Below are 14,393 nucleotides of genomic sequence, written 5' to 3'. Positions count from 1 at the left end.
ATTTTTAACTGTTATCGTTAAATTATATGCAAAATTATTACAAAATAAATTCCACAATAGGCTAACAACTCAGAAATACATTGGCTCAGAGCAAATAGGCTTTAACCAGGAGAAATCGACTCTGGACCACTGTCTGATTCTCTCTCACCTTGTCAATAAGTATTTAAGGTGCAGAAGATCCAAATTGTATGTGGCGTTTCTAGACCTCAAAGGGGCTTTTGATTCTATCCCCAGAAGTCATCTTTGGGAAAAGATGGCTGACACATCCCTAGACAAGAGGCTCGTTTTTCTAATTAGTAGACTCCATATGAACACTTCGTGTCAAATTAGACACTCTGCCTCAGGGAGACTAACCCAAAAAATCCCGACCAAAGGAGTCAAACAGGGCTGTGTTCTTGCACCCCTTTTTAATTTTCTCCTATCTGATCTTGCCCCCTTTTTGACCCAAGTGGATGGCCACAGTCCTAAATTGGGTACCACCAATGTCCCAATTTTGCTTTATGTAGATGACATGGTCTTATTGTCCTGCTCCCGAGTGGGTTTACTTCAGCTATTAAATCGCTGCCAAGAGTACTGTAAACTCAATCAATTAGAATTAAATCATGAGACATCAAAAGTGCTTGTCTCCTCCAAACCTAGAAAGCAATATACTTGGAGGGTGGGTGACCACAAGCTTGAACAAGTAAAACACTTTAAGTACTTAGGTTTGCATTTCCAGGCTACTACATCATGGACTCAACAACACAAAGTAACAATAATGCTAAAGCAAATGTTAACGCATGTCTGCACTTCTATTTCTCTGAAAGAGGGAACCAATATGTTCCAGCTGTGTTAAAGTTTTTAGTTTGAAAATTGGCCCTCAGTTACTCTATGGAACAAGTACACTCAGGCTTTCTATTCTATCTTGTGTACCGTATGTGGCCTTATGCTTAGAATGTGGCCAAAATTTTATGACCACAAGGGCGTGGTCTAGAACCTTTAAATTTTGGCTTCGATTGCATTATTAGAATGCTGTTATTATGTTAATATTTGGGGCAACATTTTATCATTAATCCTTGATAGTGTCTTAGGGCTTCCGGATTCATATGCTGTTATATATTAAACAGCAAAAATGGGAACACAGCTGAAGTTGTGGCAAAGTTTTTGCAGGCTGCTCTTCTTATACGCAGTAATATATTGTAATTTAAACCTGTATTAGACAAATTGACTTTTGAATTATTTTTGTACAGATTTTAGACCCTTTTAGAATGCTCTTTTGTCTTGACTCATGTTGGCATGTTTTATCTGTTTGTATGCATACGTGTGTACATCTATTTTTCCCCTCTTTTATCTCTCCTTTAATGCCAATAAAAGCAACTGAACTGAACTGAAAACTGACCCAGTAGATAATTTTCCCAACTCTCCCAATAGATAATTTTTTAAATAGCAAAAAGACTCCTGAACATGGCAGAGCTTGGCTCTCTTAATTCAATCCAAGTGCTAAGGATGAGCCGTGAAAACTATTGAGGGAAACACTTCATCTATTCAAGCCTCTGCAGGACACTCTTTCCCCACCATTTCCATGCCCTCAGCTTCCCAACTGCCCTTTCCAGAATCATCAGCAAATGCCTCCTAGGCAGGAAGAAATACCTCTCCGAGCAGTTCCACACGCAAGTCCTTCAGACTGACACCACCATCCATCAGCTCCTCTTTTTCCAACAACAGCATGAAGAGGCGGCCTTCCATGTCCCCCAGAAGGTAACGAGACCCATTTGGGTCGACTCGATTATGACATACGATTGTACTTTGCTATTTCATAGAAAAGGCATTATTCACAACACTTGCAAGAAACAAAATGAACAATTACACTGAACTGAGTTATCTGAACGCTTTGGCTATCTTTACCCTAGAAATAGGGCAATACGACCCAAAACTCATAAGAGAATTTAAAGGTGGTAGAAAACACATTTCATTATGGACTGACAATAAAAGACCCTGGGTTGGACTGAACTATTTTGTTCTGTCAGTGTCTGTACGTACCCTTCAGCCTCTTCAGCATAAGGACCCTTCTGCTGACATTGATACAAGTGTATGTTTTGTCAGCTAAAAGGTCCTTGCACAAGAGGAACAAGCAGGTGTTGATGGAAACCTTTGTTTTGGCACTTTTGCTATACAGTGCTGACTCTACATTTCAGACTGATCTCTGATTTCAGCAGGGGGAGCAAGTGGCTCTTAGGATGGCCTAGGGTAGGGGTGGGGAACCTCTGTCCCGAGGGCCGCATCACTTGGTCCGGACCTTGGGGATTGCTGGACTGAGCCAAGCCATGTGGTGACTTCCCTGGGGCCCGGCTGGCCGGCAAGGATCGTGGGGCCCAGCTGCTCTATGCAGCGGCCTCTTGAGGCACTGGCTGGTCAGCAGGGATCGCGAGGCCTAGCTGTGCTAGTTGGCAGTCACCCTGGGGCCTGGCTGGCCAGCCATGATTATTGCAGGGCCTGGAAAAGTCACTGTCACAGTTCAGGTAAGTTCCCCCTTCATTTATTTATTTCCCTTTCACTCTATTTCTTCCCTCCATTTCTTTGTTTCCCTTAATTCCTCTTTCTCCCCCCTTTCTTTATTTCCCTTCATTATCCTTTCTTCCCCCATTTCTTTATTTCTCTTTCTTTCCATTTCTTCCCCACATTTCTTTATTTCCCTTTACCCCCCCCTCCCAATTTCGTTATTTTCCTTTCTTTCCATTTCTTCCACCATTTCTTTCTCTTTCACTCGCTCTAGGAGCAGCTGCAATTTCTGTGTGAAGGGAGGGATGGAGGGGTGGGCAGAGGTGCGGGTTGGGAGCCAGCTACCACCAGTTCAATTTGCACTTGATTATCCCGGATGGTGTGGCCTAATATGCTAATGAGTGTGTGACCTAATATGCTAGTATTAGGGAATGTGGTCTAATATGCTAGTGAGTTCCTGCTGGGTTTTTTCTACAAAAAAAGACCTAGACCTAGGCATTTGCGTGGGGGAGGTGTGTGCCAAATTAGGCTCTCCCCACATGACTTCAAATACAAAAACAATTATTTACATTAATTTCATCAGCCTGAATTGTTCTTTCTCGGCGGAGCACTGTTTTTTAAGTTGATAATTTTGTATGGCCCGCAAATGATGTTATAAATATCCAAATGGCCCTTGGCAGAAAAAAGGTTCCCCACCCCAGGCCTAGGGTGTTAACAGTACAGTCCTAAGCCATAGTGGTTGCATCAACATAGGGTACATTGGAGGGGTGTCAGCAAGCCTTGATGCTTGTATATCTTCCACTTATGCCTGCTGGGCAGTTGTATGTTCTCTGATGTAATAACAGTACACCATCAATCAGCTTAGCTACAAACTGGTCTCACTAAAAACAAACAAAATGAAAGAGTGAGCATCATGCTTCATTGAATCAGCTCCCCCTCCCTCAAATTAAGGGCATCACTTGCTAAAAAAATGAACACTGAAAAGGAAATGATGGACTATCAAGGGTTAATGCCTCACAGAGTCTGAAAATTTTTGTTCTGTTCAAACAAAATTCTGTGAAGAGTGTCAGCTAAGGAAAGACAGTTGGGAACAGACAGTTGAAGAAGAGATAGTGTAGCACTGATGGAGGTCTAGGAAAGAGGCTGAAGGAGTGAGTGGATCACAGTGGATCCCCGTTCAAGTCAAAAAGGGACAGAGCTCCTAGTCAAGAGAAGTAATTCCTGCCCAGTGAAGACAGAGATAACTTTTAAAAGAGGAGCGATCCCTGGGCCTGTGTATGCAGAAGGATTTGGAGAACTCTGTTGTATGTTCCTGCCTTCTAAACCTTAATAATCAGTGAAAAACAAGAACCTATGTTTGAGTGTTTAAGCAGATACTGAAAAAAAAGTTTTAAAGGCCTTGTAGAAAAGCAAAAACACTTACTTATTGGCAATGTATTACCTGGATTTAGAGTGGTTACAAACTTACCTTACTTTTTATTATTGCATTACCTCATACATTCTACCCATGATTCCACCTGTCCGTTCCCTCTCCAAGTTAAATAAAATATTTTATTTATTTTGAACTTTCCAAAAGCCTCCCGTGGGCCAATACAGGAGTAGAATATAAAAAGGTGATTTTTGTCTCTTCCTTCAAGTCCCTGAGCTAGGCCACCATCAAAATATATATGGACATGACCGGGTAGGACAGTCATAGACCAACTAATAAGAAGACAATAGATGGGGAGGGAGGGATTGCCATAGGGACATTTCCCAAAAGCATCAGCTTAAATCAAATAGTGGATGACATTCACAGGTTTCAACAAAAGCACTTTTGAGAGAAAAACACTTGTACCTTGATGATGGGTGGGGCTATAGCCAGGTATTTATCCCCATTGTGGTAGGTAATGGATTCTTGTCCTATGATGATAGCTCCACCAAATGGCTCAGGCACTGCAAGGAAGATTTTGAAAGTAAACCCAAGGCCCAAGTATAAAGCACTATAATGAAAGGCAATGAATAGCTACACACAAAGCATCAATACCTGCACCCCCTAGGTTTTGTGCAGATGTTCCCATCGCTGGGTATTTTGTATATGTAATTAAATTCCAGACTAACAGTTAATCTCACCAGAGTCTTCACAAACAAATGAAAAAAAACAAAACCAGCCTTGTTTTCAGAGAAATGAAGCAGCTTTTGAATAGAGGGAATGTGCGCTGACGGAGAGAAGTAAAACAAACCAAACAAAGGAATTTTAAAAAGTGAATATGATCATGTAACAGACTACAAAATGATATTGCCTCTCAATCCTTAAGTAGAAGAAACAAGTAAAACTTTAATTTCCTATCCTGTTTGTAATACAATCTTATCCTGCAGCAGAAATTTCTTTTGGATAAGAGTCAAAATCCCAGGTTTTTAAAAGGTCAGGAAAAATAAATTGCCTAGATTGTAGAGTTCTCCCAAAGTTACCAGAGACCTTAACACACTAATCTACTTGCTCATCTAGAATTTACACCTTTCTTACACACTCCCACCCTGCCACTGACTTGAAGTAAGCATCTTAAAGATGACAATTCAACACCAGTACCGGTACATCGGGGATTACAGTAGCAGTATTGCAAATGGCCAGTCTGCTTGACTCAGGCACATAGGGGCACTGTGTCTTTATATAAAGAGGGCAGGATCCAATGTGCAGTGTGTAAATGCAGCATTCTTGTAGATACACTAAGGCTACAAGGAAAAGCCCAGCCATACACATAGCTGGCTTAGTGCTGCCCTTTGCTTAACACAGAGCATTACTGACTTAGTCATACATATTTATTTATTTCATTACATTTATGAATCACCTAATCCCTACTATTGGAGGACTCTAGGCAATTTACAGCATCAAAAACATTAAAACCATTTTAAAAGTACATATTAATAAGGCTGGAGCTCAGAAGATGGAATTTGTGCTTGCTTCCCATTTTCAGCCTGAGGGTGCCTTGTGGGTGTGGGGGAGAGAAGTTAAGTCAGTCTATGGGGACGGGCACAGGGGAGCTGCCAACCAGACTACAGACCGTTGCTGCCTTCAAACAAAAGCTTGGTTCCTCTCTCCCACTTTTAACTTAAAAACCCAGCAGCCTTTGTTAAATAAATGGCGAGGGGGGGGGAAACATTGCGCAGCATCCTGGAGCCAGATTTAAAAGAGGCAGTAGCAACACGGGTGAGCGAAGCCCTCTTACGTGACTGTCTGAAAATCTGCACAAGAAGCAAGAGGACTGCTTCATAAGAACATTACCTGTAAAAAGCTCCTTACTGCTCACTTAAGCAGATGGCTACATGCATACTATTTCATAGGAGCTGAAGCATAATGATATCATAGTAAGAACACAGCAAAAAGGGGCCTGAGGTTTCACAAGGCTTATCCATTGTATTCTACCCCACGGTGACTGTACCAAAAGGCACCTGTTGCTTTCCACCTCTCGGTAGCTGGCAAATATTAATCAGCCTCTAGAAATAATTTACAAATATTTAAATAACAACCTAGCAGGAAAAAGATGTATGACCAGCTGCTGAGAAGACAAAAAGTACAAGCTAACACAATGGAGAGCTACAGAGCAGGAAAGAGGACGGCTAAGCTGCAATGTGAATGACACTCAGGGAAGCTGCAGCAGCAGATGCTGCAACATCGCTGCAAAAAAAGGCACGGATTGCATCTTAGAGAGGTAGGGCAGCCAGTCTGGTTGATAAGTCAATACAACTACTGCTTTTTTATATCTACCCAGCTCCTATGACTAACAATGTGTGAGTGAGAACTAACCTGCAATTACCATAGAGGCTTCAGCCTCCACATTCTCCTGTTTCCAGGGTCCCTTGTTAAACTCCTTCTCACGTAAAGACACTTCGTAAGTCTTGACATGCCGGCCCTGTGGATCCTAGAAAAAGGGAAGCAACAGTATCACTGGCACTAGCAGCATGCAGCGCAAAACAGTCTGCACGATAGCAAAAAGACTGGTAAGAGAGCGTGTGCCTGAGGAAATGCTAAAGAATTTTTCCTCTGCTTGAAGATCACTGATATTTTTAAACTGAAATGACCCAAACCACATAAGCGCATGATTATTCACTCAGTCTGCATAGTTTCTTTCCCCCACCTCCTTCTTGCCTACAAAAGTTAATCAGAAGCAAAGCATGTCCTGGGCTATTGTTTCTCAACTTAAATAATTTGAAAATCCTAACAAACATCTTTGTTTCACAGAACAAAATAATAACTTGACTCTTAGCAGCATTATTCTGGATCTACTGTAGCTGATGGGAGCTTGAAATATATGCAGCTCGAAAATACATTTATTTCAACATCTAAGGAACAGCTTTTCATGTCAGTGTGAAATGCATGGGTAAACAAGAGTCTTGAAGACCCAAAAGTGAGATTTCCCCAATTTTAACCACACTTTTATTAACAAAGTCAGTGTTAGAGGTTCCAATTTTCTGGTTAAAGTACTTTAACAATATGTAGATTTAATCCAGTTTGTAAAGTGAAATGAAAAATGTATTGGCTTACATACAAAGAAGGATACAAGTGATTACACACGCATTTGAGGGAGTGTCAGACTTATTTTTTTTGAGCAACATCCTGCCCTCTGGACACAGCTGAAAGACTTGCATTTTCTGGCTCTCCCCTCCCCCCTCGGTTAATATTCTAAGGAAACAATCTAACTTCAAGAACAGAACAAACCCTTGCTCACTGACTCCAAGCTAAGGAATAGTACAGAAGAAGTCAAAGGACTGAGTAAAAAGAAGAAAACAATTACAACAAATGTTTGATTGGATTTGTTTCAATAGAGAAGGTGCTCTTTGAAGAGCTGCATGAAGAAAACTGCAACTAGTAAGCGACGAGTCTGTGCAATAAATGTATACACTGAGAAATATGTGGATTTAAGTCTTATAGTCAAATACATGGGCTTTTCATACTCCCTATGATGACCAGAATACATGAGAAGCCTACTCTACTTCTGTAAATTGATAAAATATCAAAACGACTTATGTAAGAATTTACAAACATCATCATATACATACTTCCCTTTACTAAATGGAAAAGGGCTATGGTACACTGAAATAGTTTGTTGGAAGACATGCCTGCTAACGGTTGTCACTACTTATGCAAGAAGGATGTGTTCTTTTTAAAACTGGGCAACATTTTCTTTCATAACATTAACAACTTGGATCTGTTGAAGCCTACACCTTTATTAATAACACATGTCCAGGGATAACATCATCATAGGTACCCACTAGGGATGGAAGGAAAAGGAAAGGTCACCTGTGCAAGCACCAGTTGTTTCCAACTCTGGGGTGATATTGCTTTCACAATGTTTTCACAGCAGACTTTTTACGGGGTGGTTTGCCATTGCCTTCCCCAGTCTTTTACACTTGCCCCCCAGCAAGCTGGGTACTCATTTTACCAACCTTGGAAGGATGGAAGGCTGAGTCAACCTTGGACCGGCTACCTGAATCCAGCTTCCGCCGGAATCGAACTCAGGTCGTGAGCAGAGAGTTCAGACCACAGTACTACAGTACTGCTGCTTTACCACTCTGCACCATGGGGTATACTAGGGATGGACATGAACCAAAAATGGACCAGTTTGTGGTTTGTTTCAGACTGGTTCAGGAGAAAATGCCTCCCACAAACCCTCCCCAAACCTTCCAGGGAGGTTTTAGCCAGGCAGCCCAGCAGAGCCCCAGCTGAGCCCATAGAGAGTCCTCTCTGTAATCTTTCTTCGGTTTCCCAGCCTGCCTTCCAGGGCTCACAGGCAGGGGAAGGGAAGAAAGAAGGGGGGAGATCTCTCCACTGTACCCTAAGGGCCCACAGGGTACAATGGAGGGATCATGCTGTGGTTGCAGCACAACTCCAGAAAAGGGGTTTAAACTTTTAACCCCTTCTCTCTAGAGTTGTGCCACAGCACAGGAACAATCTTGCCATTGTACCTATGGCTCCACAGGGTACAACGGAGAGATTGTAGGCTGGAGAAGGAAGAGGGTGGCATTTAAATTTCTCCCCCTCCCTCCCCCAGCTATGCCACTGCTACAGGCTGGCTGGAGAAGGGAGGGGGTGGCATTTAAATGCCTCCCCCAGCCATGCTATTGCTGTCTAGTGTTCCTGACTGCCTGCCATGGCAGGGAAGCTGGGGAAGGGAATGGGAGGTAGAGTGGGTCAGTTTCACTCCCCTTGGCTTCCAAGCCCAGGGGAGTGAAACTAACCCTCTCTCTCTCCCCTTTGCTTTCCCCATCGGGCCTGCTGAGGGCCAGCTGGGGATAAGAAGGGAAGAGATGGCTATTCAGTTTCAACCCACTGAAACTGAACTTGTCCAAAGGGAAGTGAGCTCTGAAGGCAGATCTCACTGGGGAAAGGGATGAACTGGACAAATGGACGAACCACTAGTTTGGGCAATCAAACCAACACAAACCACTATTTTCTCAGTTCATACCCATCCCTAGCATCCACCCATATACTTCATCTAAAATGTGAGATTCACACATTTGTTCTTTCCAGGCTCTGTAACTGAATTTTTCATTAATTTCAATTCAGCAGTGAATACCTAAAGGAGAGAGCTCCTTCGCCAACAAGCCAAACCACACTCAGATATTCTTTGAATAAAAATTACCATTAGAGTTTGGAAGTTGCTGATATACAATTTTTGCTCATTATTATACTAATCTAAGACAATATGAAATATCTCAACAACAGAATGAAGCAAGTCTTCACAGGAATAGACAATTGTTTAAAGCAGCATTGTTGCGCAAGCTAAGCTTTTCAGGTTGGAGAAGGACTTATGATACTCTATAATCTCAAAAATGGTAATTTGAACAGAGGACAACAGAAGAGGGACATGAGATGCTTGATGCCTATGACAGCGTTTTGGGCAAGGCAGACACCTAGATATTGGGAACAGCACAGAAACGGTCACTCAGAGTACAAAGGTCTCATTGATTCAATCAACATTCAATAAGACTAACCAATGCCACCATCCATTCCCATCAGTTTCCTTTTCAACATGGGTACCTGGTAAACAAAGCAGATGGTTGGTGCCTGACACGCATAGAGGAACTTGACATCAATGACCTGCAGCTCTTCTAGCCGGATATTAAATGCCTTTAATTCCTTATTTTCCCGCTCCAGAGGGATAACCTTGAAGAGACCATCATAAAGCCGCAATCCAATCATCCTGCATTCCGGGTCAATTATGCCAATTATACCTGTTTCTGATGGGCGACCAATACGATCCTACAAATAGCAGGAACAAATACTCTCAGGAAATGCTGATACAATAGTAGCTGTTGTCAAAAAACTATATATATATATATATATAAACTGCAAAAGAATTTACTCTACCCCTCTGTCCACTTTTGAGGGCAAACAGAAGCTGCTCAAATGTATCACTGCTAAACAAATGCTATTAAAAGGGTTTTGACTATACAAGGTACAGCACATAATTGCTTTGATAAGACAGACTCAGCATCTCAAATCAGCAGGGGCTCTATTTATAAAGGATACAGTCCACATATAAGAAGTTTTCAGGCCGAAACCAATTTATGCCTTAAAAATCCCAATATTTTTAATAAACTCATGAGTTGTGCATGCTGAATGGACATTATTATAAACTAAGCATTTGTATTGGCAGTACACAAACCAAGGACTTAAAAAGTGGAGAAAGAGCTGGTGCTTGGCCTTCCTGTGCTGATAGTGTTAGCTGAACTATGTTGTAAGGCATTCTTCTAAGACAGAAAAACAGCTGCAATTGATGTTTCCCAAGCACATTTCTTTTCATTATTTTACTTTTCTATAAACAGGTCTTCAGGCCTCACTCAATCCCCCCCCCTGCATACATACACACCCCCAAAACAAACAACAGCTTCCCATAGGACAGAAATCAATTATATAGTTCAGCTTCATACCAGTCATTTGAAATACACTGCAAATGCATGTTTATGCTTGAACAGCATGCAATCTACCTTCAGTAGATTGGCTGGTTACATAAACCAACACAAATATGATACCATGTGGTGATCTGCACTATCAGAACCACTAAGCCACTCATCAGTCACAAAAAAGAAAAACATATTATGTAAATATATGGTTCACAGGGGACTTCAGATTACATGCTATCTCTCAGGCAAAACCACTCACTATCCTTTAAGCAAAACTACCCCACTAATAAAAGAGGAGGGAGAAGCACTATGTATTGCAATCTGAGCACCTCAGATGAAGGGCAACACATAAGTCAAATAAATAACCAACACATACATATCTGGAAACAAAGACTCACAACTTAGTAATAAAGTTCTAAAAGATTTCAAAACAATCAGCCACCTTAGCTGAAAAAAATATTCAAAAAACATAGAAGAGGTAAGCATTGCTACTAGAGCTGTACTGTTTATTAATTTCAGTCTCTTATCACTAGATCTTTAAAACTTCCACAACAGAAAATCTATTCAGAATAGCACAAAAATAGGAAACATCATTTTTACTCTACAGCATGCTCTATCCAAACTATCCAGCTCCCCATCTTTCTTACCTGCACATTCCCATGGGCTCGGGTAATGATATCGATGCTCTCCCCACTTTGTTTGTACTCAAGAATGCAAGCATTATACTTTGCAGTTAGAATAAAGAGCAAATCCTTGCTTTCCCCCTTAAAAAGAGAATTATAAAAGGATTCATTAACATTTCATGCAGAAGAAGCCCACTCAGCAGTCTTGGCTTTCCTTGCCTCAAACAGAACATATCTAGCACAGAAGAACAGCGTAGTGGTCACAGTGCCACACCAGGATCTCAGAGACCCAGGTTGAAATTCCCATTCTGCTGTGGAACCTTGCTTGGTGACCTTGGACCAATCATCCTCCCTGAGCCTAACTTGTCTCAATGGAGTACTGTGAGGATAAAATGGAGATGGAGAAAACAATGCAATACCTTGAATTCATTTGTAGGAAGGACAAGATAAAAATACACTATGCAGATTCATATATAAGGCACAGGACCTACTCTTACAGCTACATCATGCACACAGAGTCTGCAATAAACATTCAGTCCATGGTCAGGAATCAGCATTGTCAGCTCACAACCATGATATGTTAAATTTAATTTGGCCTATAGTCATGAAAGCATACTTTTCACATCTCCAGATTAGTTCCTTTTCAAGCAAGGGCAGAATCAAAGCCCTCTTCCAACCGCAGAGCTGGAACACATCATCTAGGTAGTAGAACCCCCCTCCCCATTTTTCAACATATCCCAAGCATGATGCATGGGTTCCGGGCTGCCTACAGTGCAGCGAGGCAAAAGGAGAAGGGCAAAGAAAAACACTCATACATTCTAGAGGAGGGGATCTTCTTGATCCCCAAATGCATGACCAACCCACCCACTGGATCACCCCTCAGGAACACGTGCAGGGTACAAGGCAACGTTGTGCATCTTTGAAGAAGAGACACACCTTGGGTCGGAAGAGCTCCATGACTGCGATTTTGCCATACATGCCCACCTCCTTGACGGGCCGTAGCCCTTCCGCCGTGACCACATAGATTTCCAGGCGGGTGTTCTTGGCGATCAGCAAGTTCAGGTCCTCTGCAGAGGTGAAGTGACCTGGAGCAGGAAAAAAAGCATCTCGGGGCTACAGAGAAGACTGGCTAAATGCACAGCCGTAGAGCCCCGGCACCGTTCACCTTCTGCTCCAGCCACCACGAACAGCCCCCCCCCCCCCCCCGCCGCCGCTTACAACCACCACGGGAATGCCCCTCCCCTGTCATTACCGGTGACGCAGCCGTTGACAGCCGTGGGCTTCTGCGCCGTCACCACGTAATTGCACGACATGGCCGTTGCGGGGAGCGGGACAGATGAAACGACACGGGAAAAGGGGAAGGAAGGAGAGACGGAGGCGAGCTTGATGGCCACTGCCGCCTCCGGCACCAGCGAAAACCCGCCACCGCCAGAGCGCCCGCTCCCCGCGGGGCACGATGGGAAGGGAAAGGCCGTGCTCTGGAGGACTGTGGCTGACGTGAGAGTGGGATTGCGCCCCCTTCCGGCCGGAGGGACTAAGCTAGTCGACAGAGGGCGAAGACGGGGAGAGAGATTTGCGCAAGACGCGAACCGCCGGACGCATCGCGCGTAGTCGCGTTCTCGAGGTCCTTGTGCTCTGTGGGACTCGCCCTGGGCACTAAAGTCAACTGCCCGGCCTCGAGCCCCCTCTCCGGCTTAGCCAAATGGCTCCTCCTTCCCTTCCCGCCCCGGTCCGGTGGGGCGTGTCTGTTCCATGGTGAGCCAAGAGGACTTCAGTCTCCAGGGCGAAGGCCGCGGTGGGCTTCAGGCGCCCCAGTCCCGCCTCCGTCCTTCGGTTCAGCCTCGCCTCAGGAGGCTCTAGCCTCAGCGCCACTTTCCCGTCCACCTCCTGGCCTCAGACTCTGCGACCTACTGCCCCCCCCCGCTCCGCCCCTTTCTAGAGCAAGAACTCTCTGCTCCTGGCAGCATGGAGGTGAGCTCTCTCTTGAGCACAGAGGACTTCCACCTACTCTGGATGTTAATTAGCTTGATAGGGAATGATGGTCTTTTTCTTGGTTAGGTTTGAATTGTATGTAATGATATTTTTTTTACTCTGTAATACTCTGTGTTTTCATTTCCTGGCCTTTGAACCCAGCTTTCTCCCCCCCCCCCCCCTCATCCTTTTATGTAAACTGGCTGTATGTAAACTGATAATTCGCTCATTCCATGTGAAGAAGTGAACCTGTAGTCCAGGAAAGTTTATGCTGGGATAAAATATGTTAGTCTTTACACAGCCATCATAATGCTTTTGTTTGTTTTTTGTTGCAACAGATAAATACAGTTACCGCTTTAGAATTATTAGTATGCAGTCAGAGATAGCTGGAAATGTTGTCGGAATACAGCAGATTCCACCACAAGCCCTTTTAAGTGAGACTTTTGCTGAGTTTTCTTTTGTACCTCTTCTCTGCACTCACAGAGTTTTAACAAAGTGGGCAATTCGGGTCAATTCTATAGCATTTTGCCAGATTATGGATTTTCACAGTAGGCGTTGGGAGCAAACTGATGCTTACACTTTCAGTACTATCGTATCAATGGTAGTGTAAGGCCTCCCTATTCTCTGGGTTCTTGATGAAGGATTTTGCATGCCTTAAATCTGCTTTCATAATGAGTACTTCTTTTTTCAAAGCCTCAGAATTTTTTCAAATCTAGTTGACATAAAAGTTTAGTGATCTGATTTGGAAAACTGCATATGAGAAGTAGATTCTAGCCTATAAAAATTGGTGTTGAAGGTGCAAAGCCACTTCTTGTAAAGTCATATTAACAGGAAATTGGTTAATTCATTTCTGATTTTAGAAGCTCATCTTTCTTTCCATAGGGGCTTAAAATTTTGGGAGAGAAATGGCTTTAATGCCCCTTTATCTGTCTACAAGCCTCAAAGTGTCTTGCTGTTGACAATGTTTTTATTGTGATTGTATTTTGTACATAAGTTTTTTGTATATTGCATTTGTTGGTAACCATGCTTTGGCTGAAAGCTGTTTGAATGTTGTAACATTACTGACATATGATTTCAATTTCTATGTACGTATATGAACAAATAGCAGCAGTATGCACATTAACAAACCAGCAGTAAGGGACTAGCATTATTATTTGTTTCATTTATATCCCACTTTCTTTCCCTGTGGGAATTCAAAGTGGTCTTACATCATTCTCCCCTTCTCTATTTTATCCTAGGCTAGTCTGAGAGTGTGTGAGTGGCCAAGGTCTCCAAAGAAGCTTCCATGCCAGAGCAGGGTTCCAAATCTGCCTCTCTTGTCCTAGTTGGCTTATTCTTTTCATGTCATGTTCATGTTTTCAAAGTAAGGGCAAGAAATTGGCAGTGGAGTTACTTGTTTAGTATTGGTTTGTGTATCAGACAGTGCTGTGAGATTTGTGT

General features: G+C 43.0%; 2 protein-coding genes across 2 annotated transcripts in view; one reads left to right on the top strand and one right to left on the bottom strand.

Moving 5' to 3' along the window:
- The window catches only part of DDB1 (damage specific DNA binding protein 1), a 32,733-nt gene extending 20,327 nt beyond the window's left edge, over positions 1-12,406 (bottom strand). The window contains exons 1-7 of the mRNA XM_060262557.1: positions 12,235-12,406; positions 11,919-12,067; positions 11,007-11,123; positions 9,494-9,715; positions 6,260-6,374; positions 4,313-4,410; positions 1,630-1,788 (exon numbers count right to left, since the gene is read on the bottom strand). Coding sequence (XP_060118540.1) covers positions 1,630-1,788; positions 4,313-4,410; positions 6,260-6,374; positions 9,494-9,715; positions 11,007-11,123; positions 11,919-12,067; positions 12,235-12,295 — 921 coding nt within the window. The 5' untranslated portion in view covers positions 12,296-12,406. The remainder of the gene's footprint in view (positions 1-1,629; positions 1,789-4,312; positions 4,411-6,259; positions 6,375-9,493; positions 9,716-11,006; positions 11,124-11,918; positions 12,068-12,234) is intronic.
- Positions 12,407-12,543: 137 nt separating this feature from the next.
- The window catches only part of TKFC (triokinase and FMN cyclase), a 29,035-nt gene continuing 27,185 nt past the window's right edge, over positions 12,544-14,393 (top strand). Inside the window, exon 1 of the mRNA XM_060263281.1 lies at positions 12,544-12,953. Within this exon, the coding sequence (XP_060119264.1) occupies positions 12,948-12,953 (6 nt within the window). The 5' untranslated portion in view covers positions 12,544-12,947. The remainder of the gene's footprint in view (positions 12,954-14,393) is intronic.

This window comes from Heteronotia binoei, chromosome 21 (genome assembly GCF_032191835.1).
Source record: "Heteronotia binoei isolate CCM8104 ecotype False Entrance Well chromosome 21, APGP_CSIRO_Hbin_v1, whole genome shotgun sequence".
NCBI classification, from domain to species: Eukaryota; Metazoa; Chordata; class Lepidosauria; order Squamata; family Gekkonidae; genus Heteronotia; species Heteronotia binoei.
Note: the sequence above shows the minus strand (reverse complement) of the source record. Positions and strands in the feature narration are given on the sequence as shown.